The sequence below is a fragment of the Montipora foliosa genome, chromosome 2, assembly GCF_036669935.1.
Source record: "Montipora foliosa isolate CH-2021 chromosome 2, ASM3666993v2, whole genome shotgun sequence".
NCBI lineage: Eukaryota > Metazoa > Cnidaria > Anthozoa > Scleractinia > Acroporidae > Montipora > Montipora foliosa.
In genome coordinates this window covers 5,635,374-5,658,360 of record NC_090870.1, presented here as the reverse complement: position 1 = coordinate 5,658,360, position 22,987 = coordinate 5,635,374, and the positions used below count along the sequence as shown (strand labels likewise).

Below are 22,987 nucleotides of genomic sequence, written 5' to 3'. Positions count from 1 at the left end.
GAATATCCGCTAATTTTTGAGACAATATTTGGTCACCTTGTTTGAAAGCCGATTAACTTATTCCAGGATTAGCGTAAATTTTTGTTCCATGCATGTCTTCAACTTTTTGGTGAAACATTGAATTCTTCTAATATAAAGTTTTGCCAAATATCGGCGTTGAACAGCACTTGGGAGTAGAGAAATAAACTCCTTGGTTAACTTTTAAGCTCGGATCAGCCTTAATCGGCTTTTGAACAACCGGGCCCTGACGTATTCAGACCAATGGCGACAGAGAGAAAATCTCTCCTCTTTCCTATCGAGACAAAATAACACTTAATTTGGGATCGTAAGAAGAGTCTTCCACAACAGCTCCATAATGTCTGGAATCGATACAAACAAGTCATTATCAGTTGCGGAAGGGCGGCAATAGACAGTGATTTGTGGAAGCGTAAAGTTATACTGATTTTTCTCCACGATATCTTTCCGATCTTTGCGTTGCGACTTCCTTTGCAATACGCGCTGGGCAAGACTAAACGCAGCATCAATCGTGATGTCGAACCATTTATCAAGGTTACTGGTGAAGGTTTCAAGGAGCGTCTTTTATCGTTACTCCGCGAGCTTTCTCTCAATGTTTTTTCAGTTGTGATCTGGAAAATGGCTACGTTCTTCAAATTGTTCCAGTGAAAGGAAAATTTAAGGCAGTGTTTAGCTCAATGCTTGCCGAAATTTGAAGCTCGTTGTCCGAGTCAGCCTCTGTTCAAGTTATCGCAGTCATGCAATCACTTCCATTTAGAAGCGCAAGAGAAGGCTGTAGGTCTAAATTTCTATTTCAAACGAATCAAGTTCCACCTGTTCAGTAAGAGAGTGTTATGATGCTCGACGTCGCATCAAGAGTGTTAGAAGTCCGACATACGTTTGTTCTTCAACACAGACGTTCAACACCCCTAATATCCTAAAGAACCACGATATCAAATGAGGTTTAACAGGAATAGATGCAGTATAGACTCAATTCCAGCAATTTCAGTTAAAGCCATTGAAACATCTGAAGAAAATGCGGCAGTTTTTTTTTATTTCTGTTCCTGATTTTCATCCTACAAAGCTACTGTAAGACATTACTGAAACATTACCAAGAAGACGAGGGCAAATGAACTCCAGGAGTAAGAAGCAAAGCATATGACTGTCTTGTAGTCTAGCGATGCTTCAAGCCAATGCTATTTTGGTTTTTTTTTTCTCATGTAAGGCCAAACTCCTAGATGCAAAAGGCACTAAACGTCTGTTGGTGCAGCATTGTACTGAACAGTTTCAGATCAAATTTAGGACGTTATTTTTGGATCTTAATTTTGCCCTTAATGAAAGACAGAAAAGCTTAAGGAGCGGAGAATGATCTAACCCTAGGTTCGTGAGTTTAATTCCCACCCTGGTCAGAGTTTTTCTCTGTCCTTGTGTGGGCCCATTTCCATTAGTAGGGCTAACGCTCACATGGTTCATATGGGGTACAAAACTAGCACTTCTCATTACACTCTATTCAGTTAAGCCTGATTAGATAGCTCGCTCAAGCTCACTCATATTGTACAATGTGTTCAAGATGGAACAATCGCGAAGTACACATGAAAGCGTCGAGTTTTGAAGTGACCTTTTCGTTGTCGTAGCCGACGTCGTGTTTTAAATTCCATAATGGCAACGGAAAATGCCACAAACAGTGGCTTAGCACGCCCGCTCTGCACGTCAAGTGCATTCTACAACATTTTACAGCTAAACAACGACGGGATATGACCACTTTTCTGAAGTACTTTTTCGCACTGCAGAATTGTTATCTGTGTCTCTAGAGATTGGTTGTAAACCACCTCTTTACGGTTTTAATAATAATAATAATAATAATAATAACAATAATAATAATAATAATTTATTTCTTAAAAGCGCATAATTACTAGGTCTCAATGCTTTTTACAAGTTATACAAAAAAATATATAAAATATAATATAACTGTCAATTGAAGAATAATTTAAATACATTAAAAGTGTCAGTAATACTCTTAGCTTAAATGTTTCCTGAATAGGAATGTTTTCAGGTTTTTTTTTTTAAACTATCTAAGGAATCAATGTTTTTGATGGTATCTGGGAGATTGTTCCACAATTTTACCCAGCTTATATCACGATAAATCCTCGACAGTAGCGACACAATGACTTAAAAAGCGGAAACGATGGGAATAAATGTTTAATGCATGGCCACATGTCATGATAACGTATATTGAAAATGACGTCCTTGAAGCTATATAATATAGTTGTTTCATTTAAGCTCTCTAATAGGGACTCTAAGATCTAACGTCACCTCAAAATATAATAGAGAGTTTAAGAAACCACGACGGCTAAGGCGACGAAAACGTCACTTCAAAATATAGGTTTGAGCTATTCTTAGTATTTCATGATTATTCCATCTTGTTCATATTATCATAATATGGGCGAAGTGTCCTATAACTGGATTGGTACGGACGGATTTGAAGTAAAGAGTGAGACTGAAAGATTCACCGTAGTTTGTCCACGTTGTCATCAAAACCTTAAATTTGGTCATTTCACGTAGTAGTTTTGACGAGTACGGGAGAGAATTGTTAAAAAATGCGTACCGCACGTGCAGCACGATCATTTTGGTTCTTTTAAGCGATAATATTACTGCTTTTTGGCCTTGTCGTTGCCGTAAACGTCGTTGTTTCTTAAACTCCCTAATAGCACTACGATAACCGTAAGTCTTTCGCGATTATTCCAGCTCGTTTACGTCCTACAATATTGGCCAAGTATCCTTAAGCAATAGACCACAAGCTTCTATGGTTTATAGGCTGATAAACCAAGCGGGATGTTGGTAGAACACGAGAAGAATTCGTAAGTCTCGAGCCGCAGGCGAGTGATTTACGAATTCTTCCAGTGTTCTTCCGAATTCTTCCAGTGTTCTTCCAACATCCCAAGTGGTTTATCATGCCTATAAACCATAGAAACCAGTGGTCTATTGCTTTTGTATAATAATTCAGAAGATGCGAGATTTTTCCATGAGTTTACTGGCACAATAAAACATAGCTGATTGACCAATCAGAGCTAGCGCGCATTGATTTGGTTATTATATAATAAAAAATAAATTCGTACGAGCGGTTTTAGAGTAGAAATAGAGAATGAAACATTTTCTCGGCTTTTTCATGCTTACATCGTCAAAACCTCAAATTTGGTGATTTTGAAGTCGTTGTTGTACAGAATACCGTAAGGATATGTGATAAAATGCGTACCGCACGTGCAGCACGATTATTTATCCTCTTTTAACCAATGATATCACTGTGTGGAATCGTCGATGCCGTAACCGTCGTCGTTTTCTTAATCTCCCAAATATCACGCTTGCTTGCTGTCATTGTTGAGCCGGATTTCCTTGTTGAATGAATAAACAATTTGCATTTAAAAATCATTTATATTGTCCGAGATAGTGTGCAGGTGGCAGACTCTCTTTGTAGTTTTAAATATCGCTTAAACGTTGTCAATCCGCAAACAGACGACTGTTGCTTTTGTGTTATTTAAGGACGCACGTGTTGATCGTAAAACGATCACAACAAATCTATTAGAACGATAGTTGAGGATTGTTGATCTGCGGTTGGCAAAAATGCACTCAGTAGAAAGTAATGGTCGACAACACGAAGTGTTCAAGAACGGAAACAAGCACTTGATGTGAGAAAAGATATGGTGTTATGGTGTTTACGTTTCTTGTATCGCGTTAGAAAATGTTATTAAAAGTAGAAAGGTGGTTATAAAGACGCCACGTTAAGCTGTTCCTTGTGGTACTGAACTTTCAAAACAAGAACATTACAGGGCTCGAAAATAGATACGCTTTGATTACATAACATTTTACGTTTTCAGCGCTGCACAAGATCTCAGGTGCATATTGGCTGACTTTATCAGCGGTTTATTCTTGAAGATTAAAAATGAACAGTTACAAATAAAAATGCAAGGATATGGGGTAAATTGTGCGCTTACCCGGCTAAAATGGTCCCCCACAATTTACCAGTAATCAATTGATAACGCTATGAATGAATTGTGTTAAAAGTACACGCGGCACGTAACGGTAGTTAAACAAGTGGTCACAAATAAACGTACTGGACTAAGTTAACGTTAAATTTACATAAATAACACATTTGTAAAATTTACTTCAAAGAAGTAACGGTAGTTAAACAAGTGGTCATAAATCAGTAAACGTACTGGACTAAGTTAAGTTGAATTACACGTATAAGACACTTTGTAAAATTCACTTCAAAGAACTTTGTCGTAGTGAATGTGACCTGTACGGCCAAGCTGGGCAATGATCTGCTGTTAAAAGCATAAGGAACGAAGAAGGGCTAAAAGAGGGAATTTTTCTGCTCGAGCTGAAAATGGATTAAGTTAACATTTGGGGAATTCAATTTGGCTAAACTCCTCGAAGCAATTTTCGGATTAACACCTGAAAATAATATTCAAAGGGGATCGTAACATACGCTTACCTGGAAGAAGACAGATAACCTTTGCATTATCAATGCAATCTCCAACTGGATTAGGGTAGAGTTGTCTTCGGCGTATTAACATCAAGGCCAGTGGTCCTTGGCAGATGTAGTATTGGTCCTCACCTTGAATGCAGTAGCTTTTTTTTAGTAGATTTTTCTACCAGATTAGCATTGACATGTCTCGTTGCCTGGGACGTTTTGGTCATTTTGCAATATAAACCAGACAAGATCTTCAAAACAAAAACAAAAAGGTATAAACTTTGCATGTACATCAGTATAATTGGATATTCGATTGATTAAAACATTTGCCGTGCTTGCAATTATATTACCACTCACGATTTTCTTTTATTTGAAATTCCAGATTGTACCATGATATCTTGGCTGTTATGTTGTGAACCGACCGGCATCACCAATGTTCGCAAAGTAAAATGATAGTGTATTTCAGTTCTCAAAGGATTTGTCCTCAGTTTTACCTATACAGAGTATCTGTTTTCCTTTTTGCGGGTTGCATTCCGATACTATTCCTGCGGTGCTTTTGGATTTGTATTAGCAATGGCTGCCTTCTTGAGTGTTGTTTGCGCTAAATTCCGCACTAGCAAGTAATATATTAAGGAGAAGGAAAGTGTCAACTTCAGCTCTTAAACAGTACAGGCAAAGGTTGTAATCTTGCGTCCTTGACTTGACGAGACAAGAGGAAATATACAATGGTTGTTGGAGATACTGAGCATTCGCTTTGTTTGTAATGAAGGGTCACAATTGAGGGTCGCAAGGAAAAGCCTCCAACGACAATGTAATATCTGGCGTTTGAGTGGAAAATTAGACAGAAATTGATATTTCTTCGGAACGGAAACAGAGGAGTCTGGGTACGAGTGAATGCAGAGCAAAATACACCTTATTCCAAAATGGCCGCCATTTAAATATTCGTTTGTTTTTATTCAAATAAGCCCTTGATGCCTCGTTCTTAAGCTTAAAATTCAAAAGAATATTTTATCTTGAACGAGGCAACAAGGGCCAATTTGTATCCGCATAAATCAGCGGCCATTTTGGAATAAGGTGTATTCCGGTCCCCTGCCGTCTTAAACGCAATTTGCTATTTTCACCAATCCCATAATACAATTCTTTTTGGGGGAGGGTGGGGGGGGGGGGGTATTTGCATTAAACCAATGGATGACAAAAACTAATAAAGACACAGCTTACTTTTTGTCACCTAATAGTTAATAAATTAGTGATCCTGTATATTTAAACTCTAATTTTGTATTAACCTTCACTTCTGAAGATGTATGCAGAAGCATACGAAACGTCAAGTAAAACATAATTTCAAGTATGCGTTTATATCTGATGTTTGTCACCACTGTTTGTGTGTTATTTCTGATAAAACTGAGATGGCCAAAGAAAAGGGTATTTACGACTTGAAGTCACTATCTCTTTTCTGATTGGCCGAAAGCCTAGAGTGAATTTTCGAAACAGCGCCTGTGACGCCATCTAGTTGCAGATTATACAATAGTCGTGTCAAGGACACTCAAGGTCACGGGTAATCATGTCATGTAGGACCGCGGTGCATGATTGCTAAGGGTACTCATGTCAAGTTCGGTCAACACTAATTGCCATCCGTCACACTGACATTGGACATTTTCTTACAATTACACGACGCAATATCTCACCTTAATATGAGAAGCTTATCGCTGTAAAACGAATGAAAACAGGCAGAATTAGAGCTTTAGTTCAACAAGAAATAGCGCTTCTAAGCAAAGCCGCACTGATCTACACTATTTAGGTCTAAAAACCACTTTGAAGATGGTTAGCTTTTACTTGTTTTGCTGGCTACTACTATGTCAATACTCTAAAAAATTCGATTTTTCAAGAGCTTGTGTCGTTAGTCTAGTGGATATTGGAATATGCAATTAGAACCCATCGATCCGGGTCCAACTCTTTGGCTCGCCTAATCTGAATGTTCTCTGCACTTTGAAATGTTTGTTTCTTTGAAGTAGATTTGAAGTCTAAAGTAGATTGTACGTCGTGTAAGTTGGCAATGAGTGTTGACCGTCAAGTTCGTGCGCTTTGTATTGCTTGCCGTCAGTGAAAAAGCAAAAACATGACTTCCAGGTTTGTTCTCTTCAGTTAGACTAATTAAGTGCTATTTACTTTCTCAACCAGCTTTTATTCAATTTTTCACATATTGTCTAATGCTTAGAATTTTTTGTCAATCGAATTATGTGCCGCTGATGTGTATATTTTTACATGTTTAGAAATAAATAATCAGTTCCACTCACTGTCGTGACCATGTTTTTTTCGTTCAATATACAACAAAACAATTATTATAACCCCTACCTCGACCTTGATTATTCTAGACATCACAAAAACCTCATCCAATAATTGTTTATAATCTGATGGCTATAAAATATTACAATTGCAAAACGCCTTCCTTAAAACTTGAAACATCGCATGGCCACATGGCCCATAATTCAAGAAAGCCTCTCAAACCCGCTTCTTTACCTCAGCTTCAAAAAGGAGATGACTCTGTGTTCCAGCTAGAGATTCTGGAAGGTCATTCCAAAGACGATCTGCTCTAAATACAGAGGACCCGCATTGACCAGCAACAGATCTAAAGAGAGGAATGTCAAATTTGTTCTTATTTCTAGTATTACAAGAGTGTGTGTCCCTTTAGTTAGATGGGGCGGGGCAAGCCATTTATTACATTTAAAAGTCATTACAATTAATGTCCCTGATTTCTAATAACTGCGAAATCTGTCCATTGAAGTTGCTTTAAATAAATTTAGAAAACAGTCCTAAGAAAATACGCTCGCTGATTGGTTAAAATCGTGTTTCTATAACTCGATGGAGACACAGAACTAGCACGAGCTGTGACGTAGTGATGGCGCGAGCAAAGAGAATTTACATTTTGATAATTAGAGTTAACAAGTTGTTTTCCTTTTTCTCGTCGCGTTGTTTTCTAAAAGAAATAGAAAACATGTACTCCGTGTTTCTATCGAGTTATAGAAACACTCGTGAAATTTGGGAGAACTCGAAAAAGCTGTGGAAACACTCGCCTGCGGTACATGTTTTCTATTTCTTAAATATAAAACAAAAAGAGGTTTAGATATATATAATCCACTCCATGTGCTTTGATATAACTGTACTGATGTAGCCGATATTTATTTTTTAAGCTACGAACCCCGGCTCAGTACTGTTTGTGGAACCGCAATAGGAATACAGCGCCGACAGCAACCACAACGCCAGAAAGCAATGATATTCCTCCGGCTAAATGAGTAAAAATAATCACACTGCGTGAACGTGCGGCATGAAACATTTGTCCATTACTTTGGCGAAAAACGAAAATACAAAAAAACCTAAACTTAAAGTATTCAATAATTCACAAGAACGAGGGTTGAATGGTTCGTTCTCTATCGTCTCTTCAAAACTGCTCGTACCAAGTTGAACTAACCCTTAATAACGGAGACCTAACAATTTTACAATATTCTACTTCGGTCTTTCCGTTTTTGTATCGAAATCTGCAGTTTTCACCGTTTTGTTGCCTTTTGCGCTTTGAAGTTTCCCTTTTTTGGCACAGAGTTTTTCGGGAAACATTGATTATGCACGAGCAAATGCTTCAGCCTTGGATTTGGCGTCAAAGGCAGGGCTTCCCTGGGAGGATCTCAGAGGGCGAAACAACTTGTCGCTTGCTTTACAATACATGCTAAAATTACGTTGTCGTTCATAATTGTTAGCCTAGAATACCAGAAACACGCCTCCTCAATTATAGGATCTTCATAGTACTAGCAGAAACTCTTAACCAGGAAGTATCGATCTTTCTCATCATTTCTCATTCAGTACCAGGCCTCTCCCGAGAGGCAGTCCCACTCATGCTTCCATTAGTTTAGCCACCCACGAATTTGTTTCTCCAACAAAGTTTCGGTAACTATGTTTCCTAGTTAGCCAGGCCCTTAGACTTCCAAAAATCGAAACTTTGTGGACTTCTGGTACTAGGATGTCCTTCCACCATGAAAGCAGTCCCTAGCTAGCAAATGAGGAGTTTTCCAAGGCATGAATTTAGTAAACTCCCTGTTTTCGAGTGTTTTTTTTTTCTACGACTTGCGGTCTGATCTTTATTTCTGATCTAATATTTTGGCATTAAACAAAAAGCAATATGAGGTCTTTAGGAGCCCATTATAGCACGGTGTTCTTGTCGCTCTCTCAAGGGAGTCAAGTTTTTTAGCATTTTGGTCCGTAGTTTCGTGTCTACTGCGGAGCCAGATTTTTATCTAACTTTCAAAGTCCCACCATTTGTCAAAGTGGCCACGAAAGTTCAACGAAACGCAGCGACTTTTTGAAAGGTATTTTTTATAGGCCCTAGGTGTGGCTTTCTTGCGGAAACGTTATATTTTCTTTGTAATAAGGAATATCAGCCCTTTAACTGGACCGTTTTGGGGAAGAAGAGAATGTAAGCTGTATACTTGTTCTTTAGCTGTGAACCAAAACAACTATTGGGCAGAATATTGATAGTCTAGAAATAAACGCACAGAATATCCGATAAAGCAATTTGCTGATAGAGGAAAAAGATTAAATGTTTTTCGATTACCTTTAGTTTTCACCAAAATTACATACAACATTAATCTAGGGGCAATTTGCCAGCCTGAATACTTCATATGGACAAAAGATCCAGCTGTTATATCACGCGTATCGCGAGTTTTTTTGTGGTCATATAGAGCTTCAATATTTTGAGTAATTAGTTTACTAGTTTGAAGACATAAGATAATGATCCATTCCCATATAAACAATTAATGTTTTGCGATATGCTGGCGCTTGTAAGATGTTGGCTAGCGTATGATTCACGGCACTCGGCGAATTCCGCCCAGTTTCCTTTGAAAATTCCACTATTTGTTGATTCATCTTATTTTCAATCCTTTGCTCGTCCTTTTACTCGTGTTTGTTTGTCTATTCAGTTTCTTTGTTTTGTTTTTCTTCTCTACGATTTTGCCGGAAGCAATAAATATCATTTTTTTTTGTTTCTCAATGCGGTGCTTCTGGGTCCACCACTAATCCACTTCACTATAGATCGGAAAATTGAGGGATAAAATATAGCAATAGTGAATAACAATGAAAAAGGAAACGATGATAATCTAACTTTTGTGAACGCGCATGCTTTTTCTGCTCTTTACAACTCAGTAATGTCAACAGGTAGGGTTATGTAATTCAAGAGTTTCTCACCAAGAAACATATCATACTGATTGAATCAATATATGAGTGCAGCCATTATGTTAGTGATTTACCTCCAAAGCGAAAATCCTTCAATACATCCCCATTTCTGAGGGCGTTTTTCCCTTTTGACAATTAGCCTGGAATGGTAACTAGTTTGTTCGTTTTTTCGTTTCTTCGTTCGTGCGTGCGTGACGGTGCGTTCGTCCGTCCGACCGTCAGACCTTTCATTCGATCGTTCGTTCGTTCGCTCGCTCGTTCGTCATTCATTCATTCATTCGTTAGTAAGTGCCACTAAATGTTCCGTGTTATGGGTGTAACTCAAACAAGGTCTTGTAATTATTTTAATACATAATTAATCACATCTTTCTTCTCAAAATACTCCAAACAAATGACTCAATTTTCCCTCAATTTTTTCATGTCGTTTCTGTTTCATAAACTTATTTTCAAACAGCCAAGAAGATTTAGTTTTTCGGATTTTGTGGCATTTGAACCTTCCGCTCGACTTCGACTAGTTTCCTTGCCCGCACGCCGGATTAATTACCTCAGAGATATAATATCTTACTAACCTCGTTTTCGCGGACCGTACTGTAAGTTACGGTTCCTCGTTATTTACCCGCTGATTCATGGCCCGCCAGCGAAATCAACCGGGTAAAAACTCGGTTAGTAAGAGGTGAGATAAGAAACCCTCTGATGAGATCTGGTGGTACTCTTCTTCACAAGCTACAAAGACGACCTTGTCTTTCAACCTTCTCTGATACTTGTCTTGTGTTTCCATTCTTTGGACACGAATATTGTTACGGCTCTCTTATTCTGTGGATTTTAAAGGAACGGTTTCCACAGCTGCACTTTATGGTCGGCTTGAATATTTCTAAGTTCATTTCCATATTCAGCCCCTCTTTGTTGTCTTTCTGCGTTCTTAATTGAATTCTCTCTATACACATCGAAGACAACATCAATTCTCTTAACGATGAAATGATATATGAAATGGATTATATATAAACTTCGGATATGAAATCAAGTGAAGCTATGATCCTCGCAGTTATGAACGCAATTTTTGCAATTGCGTAAAGAAGCCTGAAAAATTCAGGCTTCTTTACGCAGTTGCAAAAATTGCGTTCATAACTGCGAGGATCAGAGCTTCACTTGATATCAATTATCTTGGAGGATGTTTCCCCGTGTAAAAGCATTTCAAACAAGGAGTTATGCAACAACATCTGAGAACTTCTTATGGTCACCTTTCCACTTATGCTGTAGTACCATACCATCTATGACGCGTGCAGATGGCTGGGGAATTTCTTCTGAGCAGGTACATTATTTTGCAGGTCCTTTGCCTGTGCTGCCTTGCTGGTCTTCGGCAATAGCCCAGCTACTGAGGATAGCACCCAAGGACGAGGTCCCATTGGATGGATGCTGTCTGTTTTCCGCTATTACAACCATATGGCCAAATAGAACTCTATCAGCTTTTAGTACGATCTCCTTCGCTGTTTTGCTCTTGACCTTCACTTCCTTGTTAAGTTCAGAGAATGTCTGCAGTTTTGATTTCTTCAAAGAATCGTGGAATTTGACTTTAGGCGGATTTGCCTCCAGGCGCTGCACACAGAATTCTTGGTATGCCTTTTCATTTATGTAGTTTGTGCGTTCAGCAGGTCTTCTTTAATCTATTTTTGTGGCAACCTTTCAGGTTGACAAACATACCAAATCTTGCTGCTCAGAACTGAACAGATTTATCCAGTTGTTTTCTAACATAATGACTTCACATCGGCCTCGTCTCTTGCAATTCTCGTGTTTTGAAGATCGGTATGCTCAGAATTAGATTTGGTTAGATAAAACCCACAAAAGGTTTTTCCTGCGGGCATTTTCTAATGCTTCCTGGCAGTTTACCTCCACATACCTTCTAGGCTTAGGTCCTTGACGCACACCTACATTATAAATCGGTAGAGCTGCAACATCCAGTGGCTCTACACGCGTTCGTTTACTTTCAGTGATTCTGCTCAATAAGGGTCTGGGAGCCAAAATGTCTCGCTTGCAATGCTATACCGTTTAAATGGTGTGAAGTGCATGAAAGAGTTGCTTCCAGCCTGCATGTCAATATTATCCAATGCTAATTTGGTACTGACGTGAGGTTGTATATTGTCGGGCAGTGGAACTTCACTTGTTGCTGTCATCTTCTGCAGGCAAAGTGCAGTATTAATTCCCTCGAGGTGGGAATAAGAAATGCCGTTACCATAATGATTTGGTATAGACACTACCTCGACATTGTTTGTAAGAGTTTTTACAACATACGGGAGAAGAATATGTTTAGGTGGCTTAAAATCCTTCCTTTCGTTACTCCAAATATTAGATCTCTTGTGAAAATGACTTCATCAACCTTTGGACTCTTTGACAACATTCCCTCTCTGTTCAATCTCTGTTGCCAGTCTGCAGTGTACACAAAAATGCACTCAGTTCTTCAGGAATATCTATTGCACTGTCATTCAGCTCTGAAGGGACGCGGTGGCGATGACAATTTGCTTCCTTGTTCCGAACGGCTTCACGGATGTCAGCCGCAGCTTTCTGAATATTGGACATCTTTGCTGTTGCGCTTCTGCCTTCACTTTCAGCCTTAATGATATCTGCCATATTTCTGGCGATTTGCCCTGCCGTTAGGCTTGCAGGAATTAGGGTCAAACGAGTGGTATCTAGCAAGTTTTCAAAATTAAGCAAGTCAGTAAATTCTGCTTCTCTGATATGCTAGCTTCTTTGTCGGTGGTTTGCATTGTTTAACTCCGAATGACATAAGAAACTCTACAAGTAATTGAATTACCTCAGATAGCTTTACGACTTTCCCATTTTCTATCACATCTCATCTGATGAACTCAAAAAGCACCTGGTAAGCATCAGACTCGTCATCTTGTTGAGATTCGCAGCTTTCATGCATCGGGATTTACATTGCTGCTTGCATCTGGTCTAGTGTACATCCTGAAGCTTGTCCTGTGATAACAAGCCTCAGCCAATTGCTATGCTTTACTTTCAAACAGTATCTACCCTTATGCACATGATATCTCTAATAATTCTGTACCGAAGAACATTCAGAAACTATTTAATCGTTCATCTAACATTCATAAATATAATACACGATCATCAGCTAGGCACCTATTATGTTACCGAATCGCGACTGAGCTTACAGTTGGAGTCTTTTGCAAACTTTGGAACAAGATTATGCAACTCTCTTCATCCTGACTGGCGCGCGGTTACAAAAGGCCATTCACAAGACGAATTAGGAAATTTTTGCTTACAGTTCACGGAGTTGAGGATGCTTATGTTGATGCCTACTCATTGAAAACAAAACTGAATAATCGTACCCTATAACTCTGTTTTATTCTATTCTTTTTTTGTTTTGTTTTGTTTGTTTTTTTTTTTTCATTCTCTTCTTTTAATAACATTGTAATAATTATGCAATGTTTCTTCAGACTGTCTATTATGTAATGGCTCAATGTGTATTGTGAGGTTTTATTTTGTCTTAATATCCGGTTTCTATGGTAAGTTTAGTGCCATGTACGCCATAAAACTGCACGCCTCGATTAGCATTGCTATGCACGTGTAGTGTTCATTGTAAAATTTAACTGTAATTTTTTTAAATAGACTTGAACTTGAACTTGCAACAACAGACCTTATTCCAAAATGGCCGTCATTTAAATTTATTTTGTTTTTATTCAAATTAGCCCTTGATGCCTCGTTCTTGAGCTGAAAATTCAACAGAATATTTTGCCTTGAACGAGGCATCAAGGTCTGATTTGAATAAAAACAAAAGAATATCTAAATGGCGGCCATTTTGGAATAAGGTGTATTAACTCGCTTGACACAAGGGCACGAATCTTGCTATCATTCGTTAGTGTAGCCATCTTTTTGATAGAGCTATACACCCTTTTAATAAGTCGCGGCGCCATTTTGAATATTAAATTTATGACGTCATTCGCGGAAAGATAACAGGTGGGTCAACAAACATGGCCGACGCCGAACCAGCCGTTTGTTCGTGCAAAGAGGTAATTCTTGAGATGTTCTTCAAACGATCTGTGGTTTCAATTTACTTCTTTTACGTGTAAGCTTTATCCAAGCGTTGTTGAGCGTCTAACTAAATTTCTTTCAGCTATCGTGCGAAGATATTCCTGGCTCACTAATAGAACTTACAGAGGTTGGAAAACGCAAGAAGAACGAGTTAAAGTTCTGGCTTGACTGTAGAAACCTGAAATACAAATCCGGGGAGACGAGGGCTGAACTTGTTTCTCGGTGAGCTTTATTTACGTCAAATATATTTTTTGTAGCGATCACGTCCTTTAATGAACCAAGATTCATCTTTATTCCCGGGCTTTATACCAAAACATGTTATTTATTTCCCGGAGGTAGTACAAACAATTTAGATTGTGCTGTTCATGTTATATATAGTTTATATTCTCAATGAAATGTTTCGTGTATTTTTAGGGTCAGACAAAACTTGAATTAGAGTCTCCCTCTAGTTGATCCTGATCCAGGGAAATGCTACACCCGTGCAAAGAAAGCAAAGTGCGTTTTGTGTTGTGCTGAGGACATACAGAATACTTCAGAAATCCAACAGCCCAAGGAACAAGTTGCATCTATTGAGGGAAACTGGAGCACTGAGACATCAGTTCTCCCCAAGCAGTTTTCTTTCATAAACATTGTAGAGCATGCTAAAAAAAGTGGAAGGAATGCTCAAAGTTATGTTGAAAAGCCTCTTGAAAAGGGTTACAAGTTTTTCTTTGAGAATTATCTATTTGGTGTATTATGCCTGTTGAATGGCAGTGAAGTACATGTTAAGGGGAAGTGTTACAGATCTCAGAGAAAGAGTGATAGGCCTCATGATGTTATGGTTATACTATCACTAGCTGGAAATGTAAACAAAGCTAGGTGTTCTTGTGCAGCAGGGGAAAATGGTTACTGCAACCACACTATGGGCCTATTATATCTTATTGACCATATAATCAAATTAAAGGCTCCTACTTTCCCCAAAGTTGGAACATGCACAGAAAACCCTCAACAGTGGCACAAACCTAGGACCAAGGGTATTCATCCGGAACCTATCATGGGATATAACATTATTAACCCCAAGTACAGGGAAAAATGTTCAGAGGGATTGAAGTGTACTTTGTATGAAGCCAGACAGCCTAGTGTACAAAATAATGAAGGGGCAACTCAGCTGTTTGATACCCTTAAGCAAATAAGTCCTTCCCTGGGATTCTGTACAGTATTTGCCCAGAAGCCACCAACAGTTCCAACTAAACTGAAAGGTTGCATGGTTCCATCTGGCAGTGTGTTAAGTTATCAGCTATCTAGGACAGAAGGAAACTTTAATGTAATTACCAATTTTCCTGCCCTGCAAAGACCTAGAACTATTGATGAGTCCTTCCCTGACCTTCCCCTTGCCAGTAATGTACCAGTTGTGGGATTACAAATGCCTCTAACTAATGAAGAGGATCACGTTATTGACAAACTAAAAGTTTCTGATCCTTCTATAACTGAACAAGAAACTAGAGGGCAAAATAACAACCCATTATGGTTCCAAATCAGAAAGTACAGGTTGACAAGCAGCAATTTTGGTCTAGTATGCAAACGAAAACTTAACTTATCCCAAACCAAATTTGTCCAGAATACTGTTTTGTCTCAGAAAGATCTTTCCAATGTATCGGCTGTTAAATATGGTATATCAAACGAATCAAAAGCAGCAGAACGGTATGCAGAATACATGAAAGCAAGTGGTAACTATGTTCAAGTCTTAGCATGTGGTGTTGTTATTTCAAACACCATGCCATGGCTAGCTGCTTCACCAGACAGAAAGGTGATAGACAAGGAATTTGGTTATGGACTAGTGGAGATAAAGTGTCCTTTCACTTTAAGAAACTTGACACCTGAAGAAGCTTGTGCTGACCCAAATTTTTATTGTCACCTTGTCAATAGTAAACCTGAACTTAAAAAGGACCATCCTTATTATTACCAAGTACAAGGTCAGCTTGGTCTCACTGGATTGAAATGGTGTGACTTTGTGGTGTTTTTCCAGAAAGGTCTTATTATACAGCGCATAAAGTTTGATGAGTTGTTTTGGAAGTCTATGATTGACAAATTGACAAAGTTCTACCAACAACATGTAATGCTTGAGGCCATTAAGCAGCAGTAACAACATAGAGGCTCATTTGGGAGTAGCAGTCTAGTACCCTAAGTAGTGTTTTTTGTTACACTAAATGTTCATTATGTTCACTGTTAATTACAATAAATGTTACAAATGAATAAATGTTATCAGCTCATTTATGAGGATAGACAGATTTTGTGACCTAGTGTTGAACTTAAAGATAAGAAAAAAGTATGATTTAAATATTTGTTGCTACCATGAAGTCAAATTAAACACATTGCTTCCTCTCTGTTGCTAACCTTTAAGGTCACAGCAACAGTCATAGGCATTCAGTGTAATTACCTATAGAAAGCTAACAAGCTAAGCATGATGTAAAAGAGATGTAAGCTATGACAATTCAAGAAATAATAGGGTTTTGGAACAGAGTTAATAATCCACACACTGTCCATATCTGATTGATAGAACCGGCCAAGGATATTGGAATGATCTGATCAAATATATGAAATTTTTAATTTTGTTTATGGTTCTCTCCACGTGAATTCTTTCAGCTGCTATTTGTTGTGTCTGCAGAACATCATTAGCAGGCATTTGGTCTTGCATTTGCAAAAATGGAGGTATATTTAACGTGACACCAATTGGATCAAGCAAATCTTGGATGTCAAATCCTTTGTCAGCCATTAGACTGTCACCAGCTTGAAATGGCATGTTAAGAATACCACAACGTTCAGTAATTTCCCGGTCTGATATTGAACCAGTATACAGTTGAGACAGGAATGTTATGCTGCCACTTGGTGAGATTCCCACAAGTCCCTTTAATGTATTTGCACTCTTGTAGTTTGAGTATGTCTGAGATTTCAACACAAGTGAGGAAGGCATTTCAACTTTTATCTCGGTGCAATCAATGATAACCCTGGTTTCTTTGTATTTGGACTTGAATGACTCTGGCATTTTCTCCAAAATTACCTCTTTGCTTGGCCAAATGCTTAACGATCCAAGTCTTAAATATAGGAAATTGGCCCACGAAATAACGATGTTACTGACAGTTCCAATAGAGATGTTAAATCTATAAGCGAGGTCACGTTCAAAAAGTCCAATCCTCACTCTGCAAAGGAACAGAAAAAATTGATTTGTGGGATCAGTTTTCTGGGTCGTCCAATTTTTCTAACTGGAGTAGAATTTACGTCAGGCCTTGATTCATTTCGCGTGTACACCAAATTTTCACTATTGGCACCTGGATTAACATAAGTCAACACTGCATTGTAGACTTGACGATTTCGAAAGCCAGTGTAAAAGCAGATATCAGCGTCTTCAATGTTTTCAATGCAGAACTCCATCTCACGCACAGTTTGTTCGAGCTGTTCAATCTTCGTGTTACCGGTTTTTAACTTTTCAGTTAACGATAAAATATGTGCTTTTAGTTCGGCTAATTCTGTTTCTGTCTCTTTCATGCCATCTATGGCAGCCACCGTCGAGTCAACACAATCTTCAATCGGTTCAGCTTCAAATGCTGTCAGACTTTCATCACTGGTCTTCCTTTTTCTACAACTTACTTCACTTGATCTGAGCTGAAACTTATTTAACTTCCTTCTTTTGGTGGTTTAGAAGTGAGGTATGGTTTGTGCTCCCAACACTGGAAGACAGATGGAACAGTACCAGGCTTTAAGTACCAACGACCACTAAATCCTGATCTTTCTAAATCGTTATCTTTAAAGTGAAGAGAACAAACAACCGTGTGTTGCTGGACCTAGAAAAGATAGCAGGTGTCATGGCGGTTAGTCGAAATAAAATGTATGTACAGTTACGTACTTTTACAGAAATCGAGTACATACCTTAAACCCTGACTTTTCCTCTCTTCTTATTCGTTGAAGCCATAATTTCTTCAGTTCTGGTGCGCTTGGTATCTTGTGATAAGTCACATTCCTCTTGCGGCTGTGGTCGAATATATCCCCATAGGAATTACACAAAGGAACGGCACAATTGCGACCATTTGAGCCTAACAAAAAGGTTATCTTCTCAGTTTTATCTCAGGTAATATATATAAGGTGCTATGAAAAAATACTGACCTTTCTTGAACTCTTCTATTGACGATGACATTTGATGTCGAGCGATCAAACATGATCCAACGTAATGAAATCAGCGCAAAAGATGACAGATTACTTTCCGCGTATGACGTCATAAATTTAATATTCAAAATGGCGCCGCGACTTATTAAAAGGGTGTATATGCACGCATATCTCGGTATTGTAAGGTTAAAGGCTCACGATTTCTTGTGCCCTTGAAAATCTTTTTTTCTGTCACAGAAAATGTAAATGCACTCACTCGTATGTCGTGCTATAATTGGAACATCCACGAATAAAGAGCCTCCCAGCCACCTGTTCCTGGTGAGTCTGGTTGTTAGACAATTGCTCAGATAATTTATCTTACAACTTTTTCATTGTAAAAATACTGCGACATTTTCGATGGTAGTCATTTAATGACTTAGAGATTTCGAGAATTTCTTGATGCTTGTGAATTTCTGCTGCTCCTAACAGGGTTTTCCATGAGTCATCATCTTTGGATGAACTAAACCAGTGCTATCGTTGGTGCAGTGAATGATACACTTTTTCTCCTTGCAGAATCGTTTCACATTTGATTCCTCAGCATTACGTCTTTTAGATGAGACCTCTATTTTAATCAAATGACTGTTTTTAGCGTTAAAGGGGCAATTCGTTTGCAATAAACGTAAACATATTAAATTGCATTGTATGAAATAAGAAGAGCCTGGGACTTTTGCTTATAAAATGACTTTAACATATTCAAATAATTTTGTCTACAACAAATCAGTCATGCTAAAAATAAGTCAGAATTAGATTATACTTTTGAACTTAGAAAAACATTGCCAGTAAAAGCTAGACTACATGCACATTAAATTTCTATCACATTATCGAACTTAGCATTCTACAATATCAGTAAGTTCCTTAAAAATTTGTCTTTGTAATAAGTCAAAGATTCGAATAATTTTGTTCGCAACACAATTTGCGTTTGACATGATAGAACAGCTAATAAATCAGCAAATCAAAACCACACTCACCTGCAACAGTAGCCGCCATGTTTGTTTTCACGCATAATGCAATTTGCGTTTGGCATGATAGAACAGCTAATAAATCAGCAAATCAAAACCACACTCACCTGCAACAGTAGCCGCCATGTTTGATTTCACGCATAATGCAATGCGCATGCTACGTTTTCCATTTTTTCTCTCTATTTTCAATCGTTCATTTCGATGAACAACAAACAAAAGTCCGTTATGTCTCCCAGCATAAATTAAACTACAAAAATGCCTATTTAGCCCACATTTCGTAACAATTATATTTGGCCTCGTTTTCATGCCGAATTGTCGTTTTCGGCACTTATACATTAAAAAATACCTTGAAAGCTACTGTTACAGAAAGAACTATCATACAAATTTTAATTTGAAGAAAGTGTACTATCAATTCGCATCAATCATCCTTTGTTCCTCGATTTAGTACCAAAATCAGGATTGGCCCACGGACTAAGTAGCACGACTCATTTACCTCTTGTAACCAATGATATTGAATTGAGGCCTTATAATTAAACCGTTCCAGAGCATCTGGCTAAGTTTATTGCCCTTCCTAGTAATTTCGAGATTAGATGGCTTTCGTAATCTCCTTTATCGGATATTCGTTTATAAGATATTAAATTCTCAGTCTCGAATATTTTCTTTCTAGCTGTCTCCTTGGTTCATTGGATCTCGGAAACCAGTTTATATGGAAATGAGTGCTCAGTTCAAAGGTCACCAAGCTTTTTTGGCGGCATGCACAGTTTCGTCAAAGAATGGCCATGGTTACACGACGCGACCTGCCTAGATGCATGCAACGTTAACCGCAGTATAAGTAGGGTTTTAAGTGTAAACGATAATTGGCTAATAAACAATACGGTTTGGTCAGAATCAATCAAATCTTTTCTTTTCAAATCAAGCGCGCGCCCTTGATGGCGCAATTTTTCCCCGATTACATGATACGCGTGCGTTTCTTCTGCTTAACCATATCGAGTTTTTTTCATGTATATTATTAAGTAATCACATGATTTTTCTCGTGCAATTTGGAATAAAAAGGCACTAGCAAATTTTTTCAAAGACTACAAATTGCACTCGCCCTACGGACTCGTGCAATTTTGGTCGTCTTTGAAAACATTTACTCGTGATTAGTTATTCCAAATTGCACTCGAAATCATGTGATTACCTATACTAATTACCCTGGGGCGGGTTCTTGAAAGGTGTAATAACTAAATAGAGTTATTACATCTTTCAGGAACTGGCCACAGGCAAATAAAACTCAAACTGACTTACTCCGGGAAAACTTACCATGTAACGAGTAAAGTAACCCTGGCGGCTAATATAGAAATTATTTCACTCCCTACGGTTGGATGCGAGATCACGGTTTGTGTAAAGGACTGAGCTTAGACATGCCGCTAGTCGATCTCATGAATTTCACTGGTAGAATAGCTAACTCAAGTTTAACCATGTTGTTTTGTCCGTCGGTACGACGAGGACCATCTGCAAATCTTATGGAGGGGTGAAGGTGAAGATAATGATGATGATGATGATGCCGATTTTGGAGGACGGCGTTGGGCATGCGGAGTGCATGCGTTGGGCATGCGGAGTGGATGCGATGTGGACGAGAAATTCATTTCATTTTCTGTGCGTCAGCAAATGGCTGGTAAGGCCAATCCGCGCCCGGAACAGTCTTGGGCAGTGAGGGCAAGGGATGATGGAGACAGACGCTGTTGTGGCGGTGCCTTTCCTGACTTATCTACGCTGCTCATCTGTTGCGGTCCTGTTCGTTTCGCAGGCTTTGACGCCACGCTTGACGGCTCCACGCCACTTGTCTCTGTCTTGAGCCACTTGCTGCCAGTCGGTGTGCTCGATGCCAAAGGCTTTGAGGAAGACCTTTAGGGTGTCTTTGAAGCGCTTCTTCTGTCCTCCTTGGGAGCGTTTGCCTTCTAAAAGTTCCCCGAACAACATTTTCTTTGGTAGTCGGTCCAGTGGTCTGCCATGCGAAGCCATGAGCTCACCCTTCTCTACGGCTGCGAAACATGGATAGTCTACCAGCGGCATGCAAGGAAGCTGAACCACTTCCACACCACCTGCTTCAGGAGGCTTCTCGGCATCAAGTGGCAGGAAAAGATTCCCGACACCGAGGTCCTCGACCGTGCAGACCTCCCCAGCGTCTACAACATCCTAATGCAGTCCCAGCTCCGCTGGGCCGGTGAGGACTGCAGCTTGGTATACCTTGATCTTGGTTTCGGCTGTGATGCCTCTCCGATTCCAGACTTTTTTTTTGTTGAGTCTGCCAAAGCGGCACTCGCTTTAGCGAGTCCGGCGTTCAGCTCATCGTCCATGATGACGGATCTCGAGATGCATATTTTAGAGTTAATTTACTGCGAAGTTCGTGATCGCTACAAATATTGAGAGAATATCTCGCAATAGACCTTTTCGGCTTGTACATTTTGTTTTCACCAATACAGATCATGTGATAATACTCAGGAGGTTTGGTCTTTTGTTTTGTTCATTAAAGTGAGGGCATAGGCACTCTTTTTAATGAACAAAACAAAGGACCAAGCCTCCTGAGTATTATCACATGATCTGTATTGGGAAAACAAAATGTACAAGCCGAAAAGGTTTATTAAAAAACTGCGAAATAAGAACTCACTACAAATATTTAGATGCATATTTTGCAGCTAGCGAATAAACTGCGAAGCTACCGATCGCTTGAAATTGTTAGATGTATATTTTAGCAGTGAATAAACTGCGAAGTATTTGTTTATTACTTATGTTTAGATGGATACTTCGCAGTTTATTAAGTTCGAAATCAGTGTTAACTTCAAATATTTGATGGATAGTTAGTGGTTAATAAACTGCGAATGCGTTTGCATCTGTAAGATTTGTTGAGTGACGTTGTTGGTAAATTTAATTTTTGTCTATGGAGTACCATGAATGCAAAATTTGCACTTTTCTAAATCCCGCGACTACGAACAGTTCATAGGGAGCTTAAGCAAGGAAGACGACGGCTACGAGAACGCCACAAAACAATAACTCTAATGAGCAAACACAAAAGATCTGCACGCCCTGCACGTGCGTTTTTCATTTTGGTACATTTCTTTGACGTCCTCGTCCCGACAACGACGTGAATTGACCAGATTTCAGTTTGTGTAGAGGACGTGAAAACATGACGAGACATTTTTAATTTTCTCCCCAAACAACCACCAATTCATGCCAATTTATTCCTGCAATGTTGATACACACTTTCCATTCCAAACGAATGGGATTATAACGAAGTTATTACAATAACGGAAATAATATTGGCGGCGACGTCGCCCTTGCGTAAACTCCCTAATATTTTCTAGGTTTACTTTAAAAATGTGCGTATTAATTTCGTATTAATCCATTATATGATAGCTAGTCCGTATTGTACAACTTCAACAAGATGGAATAATCGTGAAATATTCTCGATAGCACTAAAGTGATATTTGGACGTGTCCGTTTTCGTTCGCCTTGCCTAAACTCCCTATAGATAAGACGAAGAGAACGAAGGAGTCGACTAGAAGTTTAGACCGAAGCCATAAGAAGGAGATGCTAATTGAGGGGACAGTTAGGGGGTCTGGGATTGCTCGGACGTAGTGGGGTTGTAATGGTCCCACAACCAGAACTTACGAAATCGTTTTGAATTTTAACCAATGGGCCGATCAAACGCAGAGCATATAGACGGTAGCCGGCTTTAAGCGCAAGGAACGCGATCGAAAAGATCGCAACTGTTTTTTGCTGTTGATTCTGACTGGTGACTGGATGGAAAATCTGAAGCAAGATTCTTTCACCAAGCAGCTAACGAGTTCATTAATAAGAGGCCAAAGCAAATCGAAAAGCAACTTCCGCTAAAATATCTTGCTCCTACAAACAAAAGTGTTTACCAGCGGTTATTGTATACGATACGTATTTGTATTTCCATTTCACAATTCATCGTCACTGCCAATGTTTTTCTTTCTTTGAAGGATTATTCAGTTTTAAACGGCATGTTATTGCCGGCCCCGCTGTGAAATATCCAATGTCTTTCAGTTATCTAAGTTACCACGTCAGGATCAGTAAATATTTGCCTTGGTGCAAGTCTTGAAAGGTGCCATATCGCCCCTCTTGT

General features: G+C 38.9%; 2 protein-coding genes across 3 annotated transcripts in view; both read right to left on the bottom strand.

Moving 5' to 3' along the window:
- The window catches only part of LOC137992205 (zinc finger protein 596-like), a 64,407-nt gene that overhangs the window by 13,555 nt on the left and 27,865 nt on the right, over positions 1-22,987 (bottom strand). Inside the window, exons 3-5 of one of the 2 annotated variants that reach the window (XM_068837391.1) lie at positions 6,977-7,085; positions 6,145-6,165; positions 4,484-4,713 (exon numbers count right to left, since the gene is read on the bottom strand). In XM_068837391.1, the coding sequence (XP_068693492.1) occupies positions 4,484-4,510 (27 nt within the window). In that variant the 5' untranslated portion in view covers positions 4,511-4,713; positions 6,145-6,165; positions 6,977-7,085. The remainder of the gene's footprint in view (positions 1-4,483; positions 4,714-6,144; positions 6,166-6,976; positions 7,086-22,987) is intronic. The other variant, XM_068837390.1, reaches the window with a different exon arrangement.
- LOC137991123 (uncharacterized) lies at positions 16,224-17,245 on the bottom strand. Its single transcript, XM_068836242.1, has 2 exons — positions 17,007-17,245; positions 16,224-16,899 (listed from the first exon to the last, which is right to left on the bottom strand). Exons 1-2 carry the CDS (start codon positions 17,243-17,245, stop codon positions 16,224-16,226), a joined length of 915 nt encoding a protein of 304 aa, XP_068692343.1.